Consider the following 24,323-nt stretch of genomic DNA (forward strand, 5'->3'; position numbering starts at 1 on the left):
AGAAAAAAATATCTGCTGCGACAAAAAAGTGATGCTCTGATACTACGTGCCTGGTCATCAACATTTTTTCCTCTCCCTGTGTCTGTGTAGGGCTCTGTCGTCAATATAAGTAATTGTTTATCATACATAATGACTAACAGGAAAGCACTTACATGTGTACGTGTAAAGGAGAAAAAGTGTCATAATTATACGTCCTCCAGCATACACGGTGGTCAATTTATAAAATATATACATGTGATTTTCCTGTATCTAAACTGTTCAAAATGCAATTTTTAAACCTTGTTCGATTTTCAAGTATTTAATAAAATAGAAATTTGATATCTACGGTAGAGAATGGGACAAGAAAGCACCACAGGATGACTGTTATACAGTCTAAAAAAAATCCCCTTCAAGGACCCCAAAAAGTGCGTTGTTCTATTTGTTCACCTTTGTGTACATGATTGCCGAGAAAGAACGTTATACATTTTCAACCTTAATATTACCACATATAATGACTGTGGAGAAGGTGTGAATCACACTGAAAATATTGCAAACATAAGGTAAGAACAGCTACTGTACATGCATATATAACAGTTGAGAACATTTGGAGGATATGAAACAATTAACTCTGTTAGACAGTAAATGCATTAGGTACGTGTACCGCTCAGTAAAATGTTCCAATTTTGTTTTTAACACAGATTAAATAATTGGACAGACAACCATGGGCGGTGAAGAGAAGAAAAAACAACCAACACACTTGCTAAAAGCTAATATGCCATGGATTCGGTCACAGATATTTGCAGCCAACATAACTTCTTTGTTATTGTTCCTAGTCTTTTTCTGGATCCTGCCAATTAACACCGCCGGACTTAAGGCCCCAGCAGACAGACTTGTATTCACTTTTCGATGGCTGTTTGTCTCATCTCTGAGCATTCTCTTCGCCCTCTTCGGAGTGCTGAAAGTCCGCGGAACCTCGAATGCCGTTGACCCAATCAATGGAGGATCCGAAAACCTGACGGAGGTTCCGAACAGAATTTTACGCAATACCGTGGAACAGTACTTCTTACATATGACAGGCCTCTTAATGTTGGCCACCATTCTGGAACCAAGCTCTTTAAAGGCCATCCCTATCCTTGTAGGATTGTTCCTCCTGGGCCGATTTACATTCTGGTTTGGATATACTCGATCTCCTTTTAACCGAAGCTTTGGTTTTATGACTACACTAGTTCCAACTTTAGTTATGTACGGTTATTGCGTGTACCGGCTTATAACGGATAAGTTACTGATCCCTTAATGAAGAATGTTGAGGTGTTAACAATAATTATTGCATGTTAACCATGGATTATAATTACAGAGAAAAAAAAGTTCCATGCAACATAGCAGCTTTTTGCACGTGTACACGAATGTATAAAAATGAAAGAAATTTGTGAGTTTGATGAAAGTCTTGATGGTCATTACAAGATTATTTAGGTGAACATAATGATGTGAATTTATTACAGTTACAGATTTTAAATGTCTCATGCTTAGAACAAATAAAGAATGTAATGTAAATTGTGTTTCTTGTCAAAACATCTTTGTGTAAACAAAGTTTATTTTACCAAAATTACATGTACTCGTACGTCAAGACCTTTAGATATTAGTATTATATACTAGTTGACATGAGGTTGTCATTATAGCATAATCTCGCTGGGTTTATCTTAGATTAGTTTAGATTAAACAATTACCATAAATATTTCATGCATACAAGTACATGGTATGGACGCACTTTCAGTTTTTGAGGACTTTAAGATACATGTATAATACCCTATTCTCAAATTGCATCTTAGATTTGATTAAAACCTTTGGCTAGCAAAGTTTTTAAATACAGCGTCATTGAGAAAGCATGCTTTATGGGTTTTTTTTCTTTTTACCTGTTCTGATCCTCTTTCAGCTAAACTCTTCATGACAAATTAAACTGAATCCAAAACAGTTTTCACGGGGTAAGCTAGAATTGTGATTATGGTACATTCCGTGCCACAAAAAAGACAGGACAGAAGGTATGATATTCAACTCAGTCTGTAGCTACAACTGCCCCCCCCTCTCTCTCTCTCTCTCTCTCTCTCTCTCTCTCTCTCTCTCTCTCTCTCTCTCTCTCCAACCCGAACAATAGTTATTATGTCGGTCAATGAAAAATACAAGACAACTTTTCAGGAGAAAACAGTTGCAGTCTTCGTTCTCTTTCATCACGGTATCCATTTCGTTGGCAAAATACGAACGCCATTGATCCGTTATACGGTGGAGTAGAAAATCTCGTGGATGGTCCGAACATAATCCTCCGGAATACAACAGAGCAGTTCTCTCTGCACGAATACATAGGAATCACCTTGTCCGTCCGTCCGTCCGTCTGTGTGTTTGTGCAAAATTCGTGTCCGGTCCATATCTTTCTTATAAAGAGATTATTAATTCACACAATGATTGCTTATGACCTGAGGGTATGTCATGGTTTTGACATAAGGTCATTCGGGCAAGGTCAAAGTCACAAGCAGACTTTAGAAATATTAGCGAACAAAACGTGCACATGTTTATTTGTAATTTGTCTGATCATTTCGACCTGTCAAATTCGTAATACAACCATACCCGTCTCGTCGTCAGGGGTGAAATATAACATGAGGCGAAATAACGCGGTACCTTTTAATGTCGATTGTTTTGTTAGCAAATTTTGTACGTATTGTTCTTCATTAAAATTTGGCATAATTGACGGGTAAAACTACTGCAATGTCTATTATTATACATATACTTAACTAAGCATAGCCATCGTTTAAAAGCGTGCATAAAATTTGATATAAAATCGGACCAAGCAGCTTTAAGAGTAAAAGAAATACGTTAATTCATACGGAGACAAGTCGTTAAAAATACTTGATCGCGTAGATTTCAGTCTGATCAAATTCTGCATGAAAATCATATTCATGTTTTGATACCTAATTGTTATTATTGATGCTCAATTTATTTCACAGAGGCTGATTTATATGCAGACAATATTTCCGTTCTATGTGGTGATTCACCTCTCTAAAACTAAACATTAAAATGCTGGATTTACTAAGCTAAAAAGCACAAAATGCCTATATGATACAAGTACTCATAGTACCTACCAATTTGCATTGTTATATATGCTATAAGTATCAAACAAATGATAGTTCTGTCCCTAATTCATTTGATCCGAGAGCATCACATGCAAAACCAAATATAACTTTTAGTTGTCTTTGATTGTATATGCAACGTCATTGAGAGAGTTTAAACCCTTTCTGTTCCTCTCTTCGCTAGATTCCGTTCTATATTATGCCTGACCTCGATAGCAGTCTCTACGGTACAAGCATTCGACTATAGTAGTTACATACATGTATATCTGTGCCACAGTCGTCAGGGCAATCACGCAAGGTATGATCATAAACTCTCTCTCTCTCTCTCTCTCTCTCTCTCTCTCTCTCTCTCTCTCTCTCTCGTTGTTTAACGCCATTTCCATTGCAAACTTTCTAAATCTTAGGCTAGCTCCAACAACAGGGTCAATATGTCGGACAAGGAAAACGACAAGAGAACCTTCAAGGAGAAGAAGGCGTCAGTAATAAGACAAATCATCACTTCCGTCAGCATCAGCGGTACGGTATTTGCTCTCAGCTATCTATACCTTCCCATCAACACCTCCGGTCTGACAGAACTTCCGGACAGACTCGCTCTCACCATATGCTGCCTCTTTGTGTCTTCATTCTCTATCATCATGGGGGTTCACGCCGTGGGAAATGTTCGAGGAAATACGAACGCCATTGATCCGGTATACGGCGGAGCGGAGAACCTCGTGGATGTTCCGAACAGAATCCTCCGGAATACAACGGAACAGTTCTTTCTGCACATGATGGCCATGCTAACTTTGACAGTGTTCCTGCAGGGTAGCTCTATGAGGGCTATTCCTATCCTCTGTGGGGTGTTTCTAGTCGCTAGAATTGTATATCAGGTTGGTTACATGTCGTCTCCAATGAAGAGAGGATATGGGTTTGCCGGTACATTCTTACCAACATTAAGCGTTTACGCTTATTGCATTTACTGCATTTTACAAAAAATTGTGTTTTGATCATTTTATGAGAACGTGTAGTTGATGTGACATATTGCATATATACTTTTATACTTTTATTTTACCCCATCGCACTGTTATGGTTGAAACAACAATACCCTTGTAAATATATACAGTATGTAGATGATAACTTTAGGTGTCGTTATCAAGGTGTTTTTTTTTTGAAAACATTAATATTTGCTGACGAATTACCTTATTCGTGTTAATTCAAATACACTTGCAACTGAATAAGATACAAAATTATTTGTACAACCCATTTTTCATCAATATTAAACTTTAAAAAAAATTAAACCGTAATTTATATGTACACTGTACTGTACTAGTATTTATGCAAGTGTGGTAACTTAAGATTTGGCTTGATCCGTGAAGTATTGGATTTAGCTGCCAGAGGATTCGAATTATAGCAAAAGCTAGTAAAGGCAGTATATTTTACATTAATTTTGGCGCCCAAGATGGGGACCTTGGTACTGTCTGGGGGGTGAAAGAGCAGGTCGTCTGTTGAACTTCGATTCACAGATGACGACACTCCGAAAGAGTGGACGACGCATGTCTCTTTCCTAGGAGAGGAGCAACACACTTTGCTAATTTACCCCAGTTGCTGTCTTTTAATGTATCTTACTATCAGTTGTGATATAACCATGTTTTGGCAGCGCTTTACAAGAACTTTAAAAGATGGAATTGATAACATGGTCAATTTTTCCCCTATAAAATCCTCCCCTCGTTGGCCCCTGTTCTCATAGACGACGCATACATTGTTCAACCCCAATAACCGTTTGTAAAAGGCAAACATTCAACTCCTAGCTATTCGTACTACATCGGCTGGACAAAATCACCAGGTATGCTTCATATGGACGGGCAGACTTTGTAGTCTTTTGTAAAAATTGAGATCTTTTTTGTCATCTCTTTCCAGTTCTGTATGCATAAAAATTACCAATGACACTCTGTTTCTGTATTTTTAAAGATTCAAACACAGGGTCAATATGTCGGACAGAGGAAAAGACAAAAGGACGCACGATGAGAAAAAGGCCTCAGTTATAAAGCAAATGCTCATCTCTGTCAGCATCAGTAGCACGGCATTTGTTCTCAGCTATCTTTACCTTCCCATCTACACCTCCCATCTGACAGAACTTCCGGACAGACTCGCTCTCACCATCTGCTGCCTCTTTGTGTCTTCGTTCTCAATCATCATGGGGGTACATGCCGTCGGAAATGTTCGAGGAAGTTCGAACGCCATTGATCCGGTTTACGGTGGAGCAGAGAACCTCGTGGACGTTCCGAACAGAATCCTCCGGAACACAACGGAACAGTTCTTTCTGCACATGATGGCCATGCTAACTTTGACAGTGTTCTTAGATGGAAGTTCAATGAAGGTTATTCCAATTCTGTGCGGGATTTTTTTAATCGCTAGAATTGTGTTTCAGATTGGATACATGTCCTCCCCATTGAAACGAGCGTATGGGTTTGCCAGCACATTTTTACCAACGATAGCCGTGTATTTATATTGCACATGCTGTATAATACACCAACTCTTTAATTAAAAGACGCTGTGGGGTAGTCGCCGCAGACCTTCTCAATATACATAGACATTCAATTTATTTAAATTTCTTGATGACTGTTGATTAAACTATTAAAACAAGCTTTATTATTATAAGATGCATATTAAGTTGATTGGACAATGCAATGTAAATGTTCACGAACAATTTGCATAAATGATCTTTACGAACAAATTGTAAATTGCGTAATCGGTATATTTTTAAAATCCAGACGTAATTTACTTGTGATCATTCATTCAGATTCAAGTTCTTTGTACTGCTTAATTAGACGTTATATTTTCGTCCAAGGCATAGAATTTAGTTTACCCAGATTGGATACTTTACTATGAGAAAAATAAAAATTATCTGAACTATTTGTTGCATGGTTCCACTCTTCGAACCATATATTTTCTGTTAATTGCTAATTTTTGCCTGAACGGGTTCTTTTCCATGGAAGAAGATTAATGCTATGTTACTAAAGCAATCACTTCTTAACTGGGAAGGAAACAAGGTAGAGGTGTATATGATCATATAGCTCACTGATGACGATGTCTTAAATTTTTCGATAATTAGTTTGCACACTGCACATATACACACCGTATGTACATGCACGTTAAGGTACTCCAATACTCAGCAAAATATTGTTATCTTCCTAAAATTTGCTTTTTCTGTTTTAATGTATTAAAAGAATTTTTAAAATTAATAGCATGTTTTTATCAGTGGAGTCCTGATGAAAAATAGATAAAACGTTTAGTACATGTAAATTTTTTCATAGGCGAAGTGTGGGGGGGGGGGGCGGGGCGATGGTCGAACCCATATCCTTCAGACATGTAGATTTCTTGTTGCCTGTGGTACCACGAAACGATGCTACTGTCAACCGATGTGTAAAATGTATATAACACTTTTTCAGTAGTACCACACTCTCCAAAATAAAAGCCAAATCTTTGGACACAGACCACAATTATTTTTCCCTCTTATTCCTTTATACAAAAATAAATCATATAAAAAATTCCACCGGCTCAAATGAGTTCAAATACAGCATACCTATAGAATGACACTAGTCCAACAACATATCCATACTACAGGAAAATCAATCGAGAGGGGACTGAGATATGGCCCCTAAAATAACCCCTACCATGAAAAATTCACTTTCACTTTGGAATTTGTGTAAACATTGGCCTCTTTACACCCTTTCTATTGCGCCTGTAAAGATAATTTTTCTAAATTTTTTCCTGTCTGTATTTTTTTCAAACCTTCTTCTTTCCATCCATGCCATAAAAGGAACCAAATTCGACCATTTAGTACCCCTAGGATTTTTTGAAATAATACATACATTTTTAGAATGGAACTACTTGCGTCAATGAGCACGGGGTAAAAATAGTGGTATGTGACCCTTTGATGGATGAAACAAATATAAAAGAGTTATCGAACGTTGCTGAGAGGCATCGTTTTTCCATATGTTCAGGTTTAATGCACAAGTGTGGTGGCTTTACAAGAAAATGCCAGAATGAACAAAAATATAAAAAGTACATGTATTTAACAATATCAATAAAATGCAAATGATCTAAATGTAAATAGTGTTTCAGCCATAAAATTTTTAACTTTGAATTTAGACCTCTTCTTTTAGTTAATCTTTGAACAAATTAGACTTTTGTCATGTTGTAAATTTTAAATTTACTGGGTGGGTGTAAATACAAAATTTACAACATGACAATGTAAATTTTGTATTAACACCCACCCAGTTAATTCAAAATGTACAACATTACACTATAACGAATTGAAGAATGGGCCCTCATAGTAAAATGAAATTAATAGAAATTTTTGAGAAACTACAAGAAATTTTATCGTAAAAAAGTCGATATACAAATGATCTATTTATTATTTACATCTTCCAAAAAAAAAAATATTTTAAACCATTTAATCAAATCAATTGTAATATTCAGGTAAAATCGCACGTAAAATTAATTGAGCAGACTATCTGTAATTGTTGGATAGGCCTATATCAAAACACAATTAACACTTATTATTTTGTACCGTATATATATACGTAAGCTATTCTCAAATATGCAAAAAGCAGAAGATCAGTGCTAAATAAATACTAGCAATTGTTTTGAGGGCTTAAAAGAAATGAAATCAGAAAAGCTAATGCAAGAGTTGAGCAAACAGAGATTTGCATTAGAGTTTTGCAGAATTTCATACTGAAAATACTAGATTTACATGCATGTTCTTACCCGTTTTTAAAATTCTTTTAAAATCTTTATTGTGCGTCTATAACACATTTACACATTGTATCATGTTCACTTCTATTTTGATACGCTTTTTTTATGATATTATCAATATTTTTTTTTGTATTTTTTTAAAATTTGTTAATTCAAGTACATGTAAAAGCCCCCTCGTCACAAACCGATTCAATAGTGTATGTACAAGCAAATTCCACTCTTGATAAAGTGGTTGACAAAGCAAAGAATAACATCATATGTTTTGTAACTGACAAGGACTCGAATATCAATGCCAGAACGATTTACCAATCATTAGAAATTGTTTATAGGAACATCATAAGCACTGAATATTTTTAAAATGCAACAAACCGTACAGTAGGTATATACAATCATTGTTGGTAAAAATGTGCACATCAGAGCATATCCTCTTATAATTGGATAAAACTGATACACAGTTCTAGCTATCAGGAAAATCGCAGACAAAATGGGAATAATTATCATGGAACTTCCCTGTATGAATAAGGTCAGAGTTAGCATGGTTATCATGTGCAAAAGAAATTGCTCCGTTGTTTTCTGGAGAATTCTGCTTGGAACATTCACGAGATTTTCCGATGCGTCGATAGGGTCCGAATTTCCTCGCATGTCGGCTGCCACGATGCACATAACTATTGAAAGCGCCGATACGAAGAGACAGCAGATAGTGAAGCCTAGTCTGTCGTCCAATTTCGTGATATTTGAAGTGTCTATGGGAAAATAGAGGACACTGAGGAGGAAGAATACACCGGTGACACTCAAAGAAATCAAACTTTGTTTGATAATGATGGCTGCATGTCCTTTTTTCGAGAAAATTTCCATTTTCGTTTGTGTCAGAATTCGTCATTAAAGACTGTGGCTGAAAATGAACGGTATTTGTATGATTTATTTATATCATATCCTAATATGTTTTGAAAGGAAGGATAATAAATTTTGAAGAAAAAACAACCAATGAGACGTGAATTTGTAAAAAAGTAAATTAACTTACCAACAGCCTGGTCCTAATTTTGTTTGCTGCAAAATTACTGGAGCATTACCTCATTTAAAATCTTACCTTGAGCGTCTTGCATGGTTACCTGTCACTGATGTAACAAAAGCTCTGAATAATTGACATGCATCGCCAGAAACCCACGGTTGATTACGCGTCGTCCCTATCTACATCACCTCTCTACATCACCGGGGTGATGTAGAGAGGAACGACGCGTCACAGGGTGATGTAGCGAAGAACGACGCGTAATCAACCGTGGGTTTCCGACGATGCTTGACATGAGAAGAGTGCTTAAAAAAAGTTAGTTGATAACTGGCATACAAGGGTTAAATTAATTCTGTTAAAAATGATGTAGACGACTTTACTTTGATAAGGGTAGGAAAATGAGGAATCATTCGTTTCTTATTAGGAGGTGATCAAATACGGTCGGGGTGATCAAACCAATAAAGTCCTAAGGGCTTTATGATAATTTTGATCACATCCGCCCGCCTTTGATCACCTTAATACTTGTATACTATTTAAATATTGATTCATCATTACCTATCTAATTTTTAGCAATTGTAGGGTTAAATATTTAAAACATTCATTAATAGAATGTATTTGATTATACATTACAGGATCGATTCGTAGTGTAAAGACGTCAATATTTTTATGTCGATATATACAAAAAGTTTTGACTATAAAAGATTGAATTGATCTCTCAAAATTAGTGGTTAGGTTTGCACTAATTGCAAGTTCTTCCACATCACCACATCACATGATTTGACATTATAATCCATGATGCATGCATTCAAATGATTAGAATTATTTACATGTTTGTTTGGAACTTATGGTTACAATATCTAATTTTTCTTCTTGTATCACATATCAATGCATACGATATCCGTCACTTGACAATCCTTTATAGCGAGCGCAGCTCGCCGGCGCGCAGCGCCGGTGTAACGAAGAATTTTGACCCGGGTTGAAAATTGACCCGGGGGTCATTTTTCCACGTTGAATATTGAGACCAAAGGTGTTGAATAAAGACCCTAATCTGTTGAAAATTGACCCGCATCGTGGAATTTTGATCATGAAACCGGTTCAAAATTCAACAGCAAAGAAGCACAAATTAACGAATCAATATTATAACTTGAGTTTATTTAAAAATTATCAGTTTTTATATATTTATTCTTTAGATTTACATGTTTCAACGGGGTGGGGGGGGGGGGGGGTATCCCTGTAATAACTATTTTATTCATAATAAACTTTTACCGTATAATTGCTGTTTTGTGTGATATCTATATATTTTTAAAGAAATATATGTTTTTAATAATATTAATATACATGGTTACACGTTAAAATATTCAATTCAGTAAAACTTTTTTTTAATTTGCTGGAGAAGTGTACAAATATAGATAATTTAAAAAAATTACAATACGTCATACTAGTATTATTTAATTTTGGTTTTACGTTCACCCAGTAAATTGAAACTTTGATATTGTTCATTGTAAATTTTCTGAGTGGGTGTAAATAAAAAAAATTACAGTATGTCACATTGAGATTTTTGTGTTTGCACCCACTCAGTTTGTTAAAACTGTGACTATCTGAATTTTGTATTCACACCCATCCAGCCAATAACAGTTTACAAAATGATGATATGCTAACATGATTGTTCTCTTTCATGAACAATGCTGTAGTAACTATATCTTGAAAGCCGATTTTTTGGTGTTTTATTTGTTCCGTTAGAATAACTTGATGTAACTAAATATCATCAAATCGCTAATTTTTCTAGGCATTAACAATTCTGCTTCATGGAATCTGTAGCAAGTTAGCAACCTAATTTTTGTACAGGATGACAATATAATTTTGCTCTAAAGTTTCTAAATTGCTTTGATCACAAAAAATTATCATAAAATTACTAACAGTAATTGTTTTCGTCAATAAATTGGTAAATTGCAATTTTTGAATAGAAATAAGTAGTAAAAGATCATACAGCAGCGTTGGAGTAGATGATTGACATTCCTATCACAGCCACCTACATTATTAATTTAATTTAAACGTGTTAAATGTGTATATTATGTGTATATAAGACATGAGGTGACTTGGACATTAAATAATTATCTGAATATTCATCATATATGATTGTATGACATATTGTTGGTAGACATGTTCACTCACACCTATATTAACAAACATATCACCTTCATTTATACCTGCAGAGATACAAACATAAGAATGAAATTTTCATGATCCAGCCCATTTGAAAAGAACAGTAAATAAAAGGGAACTGTATATTAAGTAAATATACAGGTATAATACTTAAATAGGTTTAAACAGTGTACCTTAAGAGAATCAAAAACGCTTTGGAGATCTGATATAAGTATAAACATGGGAAACAATTTTACAATTTTATCTATATGAAAAATCAGAACTACCATAAAGTATATAGTTCATATAAAATGGTACACTAATGTCAATAAGTTGTTTAAAAAGTTCGTCTCTTTGTTGAGTGTATCTTGGATATCCAGGGGAAAAATCACATTTCCTTCAGATTCAGATCCACAGTATAAACATCGACTCACATCAGATAAAAAAAATCCTTAAATAAGTAAGCTTTACTAGCTTTATTCCGCAATTGACGTAAAATAATATTTCCTATTGTCTTAACTGAAAGGTTTGTAAGCTCTAGGTATATTTTGTTTTTTAAGTTTTGACTTAAAAGAAAGATAAAGTTGATGAAATTTTCTTTTCTGCATGAAGATTATTCCATAATTTACATGTAGACGGAGCAAAGCTATTGTAATAAGTATAAAGTGGTAGATAGTAAAAAAGCTAATTCGATCTATGATTATATGCATCACACCTCACAGCCTACTCAATATTCAGGGTCATGAACCCTGGGGAGCATTCATTATTGTCCCCAAGAAAGACAACTCTTGAAAACGTGCATTGACTATAGTCCGTTTCTTAATCTTTTTAAAATAAATAAATTGAGAAAAGTTTTCAAAGTATTTTTATTATACATATAACAATAAGTAAAAGGCATGAAAAATGCATGAAAGAAGTACATTATCAAATATAGTAGGCTGGTACATGTACCTGGTGAATATTAAATGTATATTGCTTGTAGGTACATGTATAAATCTACACAACTACATTCAATTAATACACTCTATTATGTAAATTGAAAAAAAAAATACACTGGTTGTAAGATATCTTTTTTAAGTGAATTTTCTTAAAATGAAAAATAAATTAATGAAATTGCATATATCATTTTTAAATAATCATAATTATAATACTAATAGACATGAATTTCAACATAAATAAAGTGATACATTAGATGGATAGGATATACTGTACAGCAATTTTAGATTTAGATGTCATTTTTCATATGAAAGGTAATTAATGGTATGAAGTTTTAATTTCATTAAGGTTGCAGAAGGCCTATTTGTATCTAGTTGAATATAATGAAAATAAATTAATGACCCTGTATACATCATTCTAAGAAAACAAAGTAATAAACATGATGTTTAAGAAACTAAAATGATATATTACAGGGATCAATAGGATATACTGTACAGCAATTTTAGATATATTGGATTTGTTTCCAAACATTTAAATAAAGGGAAAAAACTTTTATTTCTTATTTAGATTAATAATATTCTTAAAAGATATTAATGTTTATATTTGATGGCTAAAACTGAAAATTTCTCTGTCAATTTCTTCTGTTCATGAACAAGACCTATACATTTATCAGACACTTTTATATATATATATATATATATATATATATATATATATATATATATATATATATATATATATATATATATATATATATATATATATATATATATATATATATATATATATATATATATATATATATATATATATATATATATATATAAATGAACTTTATTTATTTTACAACAATTGATAAACAAGTTCTACAACTTATATTAATATCTCTCGTCGGCACGGATTCGGCACGGATGTTAGCGCAAGGGGGTCATTGGTGTAGGAAGAAGCCAGAGTACCCGGAGAGAACCCACGTGTCCAAACGGGCGACCGCCATATCCTGTCACATACAACCACTGTCGATCACAGTGATCGAACTCGGGTGGCAGCGGTGAGAAGCGAGTGCATTGACCACTACGCTACTTGGACACCTTTTATATATATTATGTCCATTTTCCATTTTAACTAAGTATTTTTGTTCTGTTTGTAAACAAAAGAGTATAATAAAAAACTTGTATAAAATAGCAAGGCTAAATTTCAATTAAAGATAGCTGTTTCCAAAAATGTTACATGTTTATGAATATGTTATATAAAAACATATGTTAGATGGATGGGTAGGAAAAATACAAAATAAGTGCACTCGATAAAAGGTTTGCTGGTATTCATTATGTGAACACTTATTGTTGAAACATTTCATCCAGTAACATTTAAAGTTATGTAACATAAATAAGAATGTTATGAATGATGTGTATAGAACAAATTCTTCTGTGGTTGGCTCCATAAATCTTGAAAAGATGGTGTGAGTTGGTAAAGAGGCAGAATAAGGTTCCATCCTATTCCTCATGCATTCCATTCAAGATCTATTCATTAATGTCATGGTCTGGAAACTAAAATAGAATTAATATAAAGTGTTAAGAGAAATACACGTAATTTTTGCAAACATTGTGCACTCATCAAATACTTATATATAATTCAATGCAGTTATTTCAAGACTGTGCTATAAAGTGATACTAAAAATGTAATCTTTTCTAATATTGTACATACATGTATTACATCATTTCGCCACTAATTTTTAACCCAGCTTACAGTTTCTTTTTGTTATATATAGTACGTCAAAAGATAGTTGCATCATGTGCATGTACTTTCAGTAATTCTGAAAGCCATAAAAAACAATTCAGTACTACAAAACACTTTAAATTTGTCGAATGATTTTACAAATGAAATATGTATACTAATATACTAGTAAGTCACAAGTGATATATACTTTTTAAAGCAGTACAATGTATCACTTATACGACAAAATCAGGAAACCTGACTCAATCAATTCCGCACGCATATGATAAATGTTATGAATTAAATAGTTTAAATAGAATCACTAGAAACCATCTGCTCCTGTTACCAACTGGTGTAACTTCAAAGATATTTAGATTTCCAGTGGACAGAAAGATATTAAATATATTGAACAAAGATCAAAGTCATAAACACTTATGAAACATATGAATGTCTGTATGAGTTGCAACTACAAATGTATCAACATTCTATGTACACCAAAATAAGATTGCGTCAATAACAAAAACTAAACTGAATAACTAACCAGCATGAGAAATTCATTGGATTTCTGCAAATCCCAATTTCTCAGATAGTGTAAAAGACATTTCGTTAAGTTTATAATATTTTCAAACTCCTAGTATTCCTTTTAGAGGTTCCCACCACTTCAAATACAGATAATCATGCAGAGTGGCAACAAGATGCCCATACAAATATTTCCCTTTTACACAAGACATTGTAGCTATTTAGATGACCTTGCTTGGCTTTCAATCAGCTTAAACCAAATATATCTACATGTGGAGGACCAGTTGTAAGTTTATTACATGACAAAGAAGTACCTTCCGGGCTTCAGCAGACTTGACTGGGTCATTAGCAATATCAAATTGACAATATTTTCTATATTCCTAATCTTCAGATCATCTGGAGGCCGCAGGTAAACCTGTAGATTAGAAGAAAAAAGATAAACTAGCTATCATTACAAAGCTAAATGCTGTCATAATCAAAACAAAAGGGTGTATCCCAGATTACACTTTTTTATGGGCACATGAAGTATCTGAGACATGGCTCAAAACATTACCATGATAACAGCTGTAACAAGTCATTAAGTGGAAAATGACATGTAACTATAAAATTTGTAATGGCTTTTCATACTCTCTCTCTCTCTCTCTCTCTCTCTCTCTCTGAACATACTAAAGACCTGAAATACTAATGACCTGAAAAACCTGAAATTTTATATAAATGATACTTTTATAAGATTTTAGTCAAATGAAATTATTTTGTGGGGGTTTAAATCATATTTTCAGGTATAATTTTGTTTTTAAAAAATCATAATGATCAGTTATTTAAGCAGAAATATGAAAGACCTGAAAATTTGAATTGACCTGAAATTTTCAAATGACCTGAAATTTTAAATGATTGATACATTTTTATGTTCTGTGTCAATTTTAATGTTTATTGTTGAGTTTTTATCATATTTCCAGGTATATATGTGTTAAAATATATCATACCGATCAATTATTTATGCAGGAATACGAAAGACCTGAAAATTTGAATCGCCATGGAACTGAATATTAACTGACCAGAAATTTTATATACATGTAATTGATACATTTGTATATTCTGTGTAAATTTTAATGTATATTTGTGCGTTTTTATCATATTTCCAGGTATATATGTGTTGAAATATATCATTAAATAGCACCATTATCGGTTATTTACGCAGAAGTGCGATCCCCATCTAAAATTGGAATTGACCTGAAAATTTTAGATTACCTGAAATTTTTATGCAAAAGATACGTTGTTCTGAGTCAAATTAGATGACAACAGTTCATGTCTTTATTTATTTTCACATGTATATACACCTCCTTTCATATCTGTGTCTGATCGAGTTCCTTTGAGGGCTTCTGGGAGGAGATACTGCTGGACATTCGGGGAAGACTGCAATATAACTGTTTATGTTATATGAAGCATTCACCCATTGCATGCACATATGTCCTAACTCCCAGCTAGATATTACAAAGAAAGGAGACTAACATGATAGGCCCCCGGGGAGCTAACACCGTTATTATATAATTCATTGATTGAAATGTTGCAATATGTACAGTCACTTGAATTTTTGCAAGTTTCTACATCTGGAGGTCGCAGGTAAACCTGTAGATTAGAAGAAAAAAGATACACTAGCTATCATTACAAAGCTAAATGCTGACATTATCAAAACAAAAGGGTGTATCCCAGATTACACTTTTTTATGGGCACATGAAGTATATGAGACATGGCCCAAAACATTACCATGATAACAGCTGTAACAACTCATTAAGTGGAAAATGACATATAACTATAAAATTTGTAATGGCTTTTCATACTCTCTCTCTCTCTCTCTCTCTCTCTTTCTCTCTCTCTCTCTCTCTCTCTCTCTCTCTCTCTCTCGTATAATGTTATATGCAGACCCTTGATTTATAAACACTCTCATCGTTAATTGATAAATAATTAGACATAAATTAAGTTAACAGTTTAAATGAGATACATGTATCAAAACTACATGTACATTGTACGTGTCGAGGAAATTCTGTATGGAGATCACTGAAAGCATGATTGACACAAAGTCAATATTCTAGGAAAAACATACAATATTTTTTTAACGTACGCTAGGTACGTACCAATATGTGTAAAAACTGACTATAATACACCTGCATACTCCATACACCTGCATACCCATTTCATACTATATAAAACATGTCTTTCAAGTCATATTTCACAACGACCATTATTTATTAACATTTTGGTAACACATGCAGTCAAATTATTGCATTGCAGGTTTTTAAAAAGGTATTTATCTAGTTTTAACATTGTAAGTGAGCATGTTCTTACCTATACATGGCTACCCCCTAGCACGTTTCAGACTGTTGACAAAATCGAAAACTGCTGTTTAGACATCGTCGGATACCCACGGGTGATCGCGTCTTTTACTTATCATATTTTCAATCTAAAAACTAAATGATTAATTGGACATATCAGCCTAAAAGAAATTAGCCACGTCCGCATATGTATTGGACAATATGTACATTTTAAAACTGAAACTTTCAAATATGTGCATGATTGTACATTTAAACCGTGTAGAGTAAGTTCCAGTTCAGATCAAAACTCTGAGGTTTGGGTCAATTCTCAACAGGATCAATTTTCAACGGGTCGAGGTCATCAGAGTTTAGAAAAATCTTTCTCATACCGTTGAAAAATGACCCCGGGTATAAATTTCACGATTTTGGTCTCAATTTTCAACGTTGAAAAATGACCCCCCGGGTCAATATTCAACGTTGAAAAATTACCCCCGGGTCAATTTTCAACCCGGGTCAATATTCTTCGTTACACCGTCGCGAAGCGAGCTCTACCGGCAAGGCGTGTGTGAATAGAAAATTCGGACTAGTTGCACATTCATTCAACGGATTTTTTTGGCGTCAGTAAATCGGACCAGTAATGCCTTGTTTTAATCGTCCCAGTAATTCCCTGTAAATATGGTTTCCCATTTCACACTCTCACGAGAACAAGATAAAAGACTATGTACATCATGCATTGTAAATAAAATAATTCCATTACATAAGACTAACAGAGTTGTCGTTCCTTCGAGTGACGTCACAATCGATTTCTTGCAAATTTTTCGGAGTCAGTAAATTTCGACCCACAATGCAATTTATCAATGTCGGACGATCTCACTAGACTCAATCGGCAATCCTCGGCTGATTCCGCTACGCTCCATACAAATATTGTCGAGTGCGCGAGACATCCGAGTAGTTCCGAGTGCACTAGACTTGATTCCTTCTCGCGAGAATCAAAGTTAAACTTTTGAGAAACAGATAAATTGTGTAATTTCATTAATATCATGCTTTTTAAGTAAACAAAACAGTATATTTCACTTAGGTTTTTTTTCAGGGTTTTTTTCAAAGAGAAAGGCGACACTTGACCGACGTCAACTTTGACGTCACAATAAGGGAAATTACTCTAAGTAGTTATTGTAAATCTGCTGGAATATAAATACCAAAATCTTCTCAAAATCTTGCAAAGCTAAAGAATGGGGATATCTTTTTTTTTTTGATTAAATAGGAAACATGCAGTTGTAACTTGCTTTCATTTGGATGAATGCTCACATTTATTTTATTCACTATATATTTACAGTAATTAATTTCCAGGAACGTTTTTTAAAAGGGGGCGCGGCAGCGTCATTTAAAAAATATTTACAAGTAAAATGAAAAATAAATTCTCAAAATCAGGGAAATTCTAATCCGGGTGAGGAATGGTGAGTGCATAGTATGCATTTAGCTCTTTAACTGCTCAATGGTATCTTTATTTTCACATTTATTACATCCTCCCGGGGGGGGGGGTCCAAAACCGATTTTCTTATTTGATCAGCATTTTTTTTTTATACGTAAATTATATATTTTTTAAACGGGGGGGGGGGAGACTCTATGATAAGTCAATTTTATATATGTAAGTTTAAGAAAAATGTCTGCTGCAAGAAAAGAGGAAATAAACCTCAATAAACATTATGTTAAAATCGTTATTATTCAACAACATTGTAAAAACTGAGATAAATTGTATTTAAATAAATAAACAATCTTAAAAATTATGAATTATGAAAATTTACAAGAAAAAATAGGCATGTTTATATTTTATTTTGCATTCAAATTCATTTACGTTACGTTGATACTTTTATTTTTATTGATTTATCATAATTTATTATTTGATCAAATGCTGCGCGCTCGCCCCAACGGTCGCACCGTAAAACATATTACGATATATTTTAGATACATGTAGCATACAATCATTGTAAAAAAAAAACCTACCCTAGAATTTTTATTACGTTATCTGATGACAATAGTTTTTAGTACCCAACTTTCACGTTTGCATTATCGCTCCTCCATACGCCCCAAACACTTTAATCTGGGTAGTCCCTGATAACACGATGGCCCAAACTTGAGGGAAAACTAACAATGATTTATTGGACCATCTACAAGATGCACGCCGAAGCATTGAAGGAATTAAGAACACTGTCGAGACAAGAAAAGAAAAATTAATATTACTAGCAGTCCCTCTACGAAGTTCAGTTTAGAAAATCAACTTCCTGGAAAATATTGCATTTTTGTCAGCACCATGTCAGAGAAATCATCGAAATGGACAGAAGAAAAGAGAACATTTAAAGAGAAAAAAGGGCGAATGGAACGTGATTCCATTGTATCAACTGTTATCACGGCGACTGTGTTCTTGCTGAGCTACTTCTTCCTTCCAATAGACACCTCGACCTTGGTAACACTACCAGACAGACTCTCTCTCACTATTCCCTGCCTCTTTGTGTCCTCTCTCTCCATTGTAATGGGCATCGTGGCAGTCGGCAGCGTCAGAGGAAATTCGAACGCCATTGATCCGGTGTACGGGAGATCGGAACATTTCGTGGATGTTCCAAACCGCATCCTCCGAAACACAACGGAGCAGTTCATACTGCATATGATGGCAATGCTTGCATTGACTGTATTCTTAGAGGGAAGTTCTATGAAAGTTATTCCAATTCTCTCTGGGATCTTTTTGATCGCTAGAATTGTGTATCATATAGGTTATATGTCCTCTCCGACCAAAAGAGCGTATGGATTCGTCAGCACATTCTTTCCGACGATTTGTGTGTATGCTTACTGTATATTTTGTATTGCGACGAAGATATTGAATAATTAGAATGCTCAAGGGCAAAGGCAATAGTGCACGTGAATTTAACTTTCTACTTCCGAGACAGAGTAATAAGTCTGAGAAAGTTTGTCTGATAAAATGCTGAGTAACTTGACAGCATTGGTTTCTTTGTCTTCGATTTAGATAAAATAGTACAAATATTAGTAAACTCTATAGCAAATGTCAACATCGGAGAACTGACCCAGTTTGTGTGCGGGACGGTGCTGACTGAGGTAGTTCACTTTGTGGGACGATAACTGGGCTTCTTCGGGGATACGACACGTACGTACGTACAACTCTGTCAGGTAAAATGCTGTTAAATAAGTGGCAACTGCTACATGTATGTGCAAAGCAAATCTCCAGACGATTAAAAAAAAAATTTCAATTTTCAATGTCACTGAAATTCGTTAACTTATCTAATCATGTGGATACCCGAATATAGATAAGATAATTTTTATTGATCATCTATATAAGATTGGATGTGTGTTGACTTTAGGAAGAATTATGACGCAGAAATCACAACACAGGAAAGCACCGAAGGAGTCCCATATCTGGGTAAGGAACCAGATTATAGTCGGTATCATCCTCAGCATCGGGATGTGCCTGGGTGCCTACCACTTCCTTCCTATACAGATATCAGACATCAAGTCACCGGCCGACAGGCTTGTGTTGGCCGTCCGCTGTATTTTCATATCTACGATTCCAGTTTTTGCACTCTTTAAAAGCGTTGCAGATACTCGTTTCTTCACCAGAGCGATCGACCCCGTAAAAGGTGGCGGAGAGGACATGGTGGATGTTCCGAACAGGATCCTTCGGAACACAACTGAGCAGTTCCTGCTTCATGCCGTTGGTCTGTTGACACTCAGTACGTTTCTGGACGAGGCGTCTTTAAAGATCCTTCCGATCTTGTCGTGCGATTTCGTGATATTCAGGATGCTGTTTTGGTGGGGATATCTGAATGCTCCACTCAACAGAGCTGTTGGCATGAGTGGAACAGCGAGTACTACGATTTGTGTTTATGCTTATTGTATGTATTGTATTTTAAAACCTGTTTTTATTAGTTTTATTGGATAACGAAATTAATATAAAATGTATAAGCACTTTTTTCTGCAATTCAACTTTGCAAGTTGATTTTACCTGCTACACGTTTGCTGGAATTTCTTATTAAATGATGTGATTCGTATAGTGTTTGTGTTTACTGTTTATTGTCGTATTACTAACAGCGTGCCAGTTTGCTTGGCGGGCCGTGCTAAAATTTTGTATGCCGATTATTATATTACTCACCGATTGGTTGTTTGATTTCATTGATATGAATGCTAATTTGCATATCAAACACAGAACCGAAAAACGCACTGACCAATGACATAACATGATGTTTTGGTAGTAAATACCAACACGTGGACAGTCCAAAGCTTGTTGTTTGTTAAATTTATTTCTTAACGTTTCCAACTTCGTTAATATCCGATAGTTTCCGTAAATTTTGGTTTACTTTAAGACTGGTTATTTCATGCAAGAGCGCTTTCGCTCCCAGTATAAATAGATTTATCGGGGAGTATTCGATTAATGCGACGTTCGTTTAACAAGTAAAAACGGTGGAGGATGTATTTCATTTAAATACATTGTCCATCTCCCCCTCTTTAGCGTTTTGTTAATTATGAAAATGGATGAAACAGTATGTAACTGTTAGTACCATATGCAGAAGATCCCGTCGACGAGGTCCGAGTAAACTGGTGTAAGCATACTACTATTAAATCACTTATTTCTAGGCATATATATTTAATACATTTTACAAACAGCAAGCGCTGGACTGTCCACGTGTTGATATTCACTACCAAAAAAATCATGTAATGTCATTGGTCAGTGCGTTTCTGGGTTCTGTGCTTGATATGCAAATTAGTATTACATGTAACTTCAATGAAATCGAACAGCCAATCGATGAGTTATATGATAATCAGCGTACACAATTTTAGAACGGCCCGACAAACAAACTGGCACGCTGTTCGTAACACGATAATAGATAGAACTGTGGGGAACGTTAAGATTTCCCCAAGTAAGGCCCCACTCCGGTTTTAAACACATGAACATACCTGGTTTACTCAGGTAGAACACGTTATATATAGATTAAGATTTTCCCCTAACAAATAAGTCGACGAGCTTCCTTTGGGTATTATCTGCTAAACTCTAAAAGTTAGCAGTGTGAAAAATAGTATGGAGCGCAAGACATAGTCTTCTGCAGCTGCACAAGTACATGTACATGGAATTATGAAATAATTCCAATATAATGGAGCTTGAGTAAAGTGACCGACTTAAACCACGTGTTTGTGGCGGAGATGCGTTCTTTTCCGGAAGACCGCGCGTTCGTGGTTCGTGGGAGCTTGGCTGGAGTTGTCTTCACCTTTGCATTCGGTGTCCTCGGATATTTTTTGTTCCCTGTGACGATTCCACAAACAGACTCGATCCTCACCCGGTTGGTGTATACCATAAGATGGCAAATGCTCCCTGCTTTTTCCTTATTGACAGGTGTTTTGTGTGTCATGTACAAACGGTTCCAAAGTTCCGCAATAAACCCAGTCTTGGGAAGGGGTGAACATATCATAGAAATTCACCAAAGGTATATTCGGAACACAACAGAACAACTAGTCCTGCACGTGATTGGACAACTTGTGCTCTGCACGTATCTGACGTCACAAACACTTGTCGTCATCCCCGTATGTTCATTGCTGTTTGTGATTGGACGGATGACGTTTTGGGTGGGGTACATCCGGGAACCTCTGAAAAGAATGTTCGGTTTTATGATAACTTTTTCAATGACTTCGGGATGTCTTCTTTATTCTTTCTTCTGCTTTTTAATGTCTGGTCCAACCTTTGCTTTACATGAGTGAATGTTTTCGGTTAACTTTTACATACTGTTAATATTTTTGAATACTCTGTGTATAACTATATAAAATTATGTTAACCCTAGCAATCTCTCATCAGCTATGCCAATGTTACAATTAAGTGATCAAAAGACATCTGCAAATTCTCTAGCTGCAGATTTGTACATGTAGCTCTACGGTAAACTTCAGGTTGACCGGTTTCCTACGATTTTTTTTCTACCGGAGATCTACATTTCTGCAGTGTACATTTATGTTTGGTTTATGTTGGAAAAATTAAAATTTTTGGTTGCATGCTCAACAGACACGTTATATGGTTTGCGTTTACATTTCGGAGCGCATTGCATGGCTTGTTTTTATTTAAGGAATGAGGAATCATTCTTTGAGTATTATGATCACCCCATAATTCATATTCAAATAATGATTCATTATTACTTAAATTCATATAATTTTCAGCCATTGCAAGATTAATAAGTCGTTGATGAAATGTATTGGACCATGTCTCACAAACTCGATTTTTAGTGTTATCACAGAAAAAAAGCCACTGGAAAATGTGTTATCACAGACAAAAACACTGGAAAATGTAAATATATAAATGCATGTATTAAATTACGATAATTCTTCATTCAGTTTGATAATTTATTCAAAAATCTCTTTAACGTCGTCCGCTCAAAAGGTATATGTTCGATAACTCTTTAAAATGATATAAAGTAATTATTAAAACTTATTTGAGGATTGTGGATTTTATTGGACCCACTGATTCATCGTTTAAATATTTTACACCAATCTCCCAATTTTATACATTTTTTTTTCTTTCAACGCTGCTTGGCAAATGAGTAAGGCGTCTAGATATGATAGTAATATTCCTTCGGATTACATTTCATATCAACGTGACATGCGCGGATCCAGAAATTTTTTCCAGGGGGGGTCCGAAGGATAATTGTGTTTGCCAGGGGGGGTCCGAGGCATATTTTCGCGATAATTTTACTATGTAAATTTAATAAATTTTCATTTTCCAGGGGGGGGTCGGGACCCCCCCGACCCCCCTCTAGATCCGCGCATGCGTGAGAAGAACAGTTCACTCTGTATAATGATTCAAGATTAGAGAGCATAAAGTATCTTATACCGATGTTGCACTGAGGTGCATGCTTCAGTAATCCTTAAATACACCATTTATCAGACGTGGTTTAGAAGTACGTGTAACTTAAGACCAATTCATTTATAAATGTCGTTCTAAACTTGGTAATATTCTTTGAATAGGCTTTTTAAAATTTGCTTGAGTGATAGGGTTCTTTAGTTAAGTAAACACCTTGATTTTTTTTTTACTATTAGAATTTGTATCACGTAACAGTTCACTCTACATTGGTTTAACATTTAATTATAATTTTAGACAAGGGTTTGGGGCGGGGGGGGGGGGGGGGGTGAAAGAGGAAAGGGTCTGTATTCACAAATGCTTATTGCATATATACGTACATGTACATGTATATTCACTTACTTGGATAGGTTTGCATTACTCGGCCATTCTCTGGAGTTTTCCCTTGAGCTGATTCAGAACCTTGCAGATTTTTGTCAATGTTTGGTTTTGCATTGTTGTCATATTCCACACACAGAACAAAAGTCACAATAAATGCGCACTGCACCAACATCAGCACAAACATAAAAATCCTCTTGCCTTTTACTTGCATTTTGTCACACCTGCATTGATCACCGATGGATTATGAAAAAAAGATACAAAATCAATCAAGGGGACCCAGGAAGCTTGCTATAGGGACAAAGTTATACGCCTATTACGATAGGAGTTTGGGGTAAGTCACGCGTTCAGTGTATGCTACATTGAAAAGGGGGGACTATATGTTGCAGTATGAATGAACGAGAGGAAATTTACATAGTTTTACGTTTTTGTTGCTGAAATATTAAGGTCACACTCTGATATTTAGAAGTTATTCCTTTTTATGTCTTAATTGACTTGGACTCAAAGTCATTGTACCTTATGTTATTTGTCACTCTTTTATCAATGCCCTATTTCGTTTTGTTCACAGTACTTAGCAAATGGTGTTAAGTTACATCATGCATAACATTATCCAACGAACTGCAACATAAAAAGTATAAAGCTTATTGACCTAG

At 34.8% G+C, this 24,323-nt stretch overlaps 1 protein-coding gene and 1 long non-coding RNA gene across 2 annotated transcripts in view; one reads left to right on the forward strand and one right to left on the reverse strand.

Annotated features, from left to right (window-relative positions):
* Positions 1–23,999, reverse strand: part of LOC105335432 (ammonium transporter Rh type A) — a 45,631-nt gene extending 21,632 nt beyond the window's left edge. The window contains exon 1 of the mRNA XM_034447743.2: positions 23,695–23,999. Within this exon, the coding sequence (XP_034303634.2) occupies positions 23,695–23,884 (190 nt within the window). The 5' untranslated portion in view covers positions 23,885–23,999. The remainder of the gene's footprint in view (positions 1–23,694) is intronic.
* Positions 262–5,988, forward strand: LOC105320565 (uncharacterized). Its single transcript, XR_004596379.2, has 5 exons — positions 262–539; positions 678–2,015; positions 3,280–3,393; positions 3,500–4,917; positions 5,055–5,988. It is a non-coding gene; the product is annotated as an uncharacterized lncRNA (long non-coding RNA).
* Positions 24,000–24,323: the final 324 nt, after the last annotated feature.

Source organism: Magallana gigas, chromosome 2 (genome assembly GCF_963853765.1).
Source record: "Magallana gigas chromosome 2, xbMagGiga1.1, whole genome shotgun sequence".
Classification (NCBI taxonomy): domain Eukaryota; kingdom Metazoa; phylum Mollusca; class Bivalvia; order Ostreida; family Ostreidae; genus Magallana; species Magallana gigas.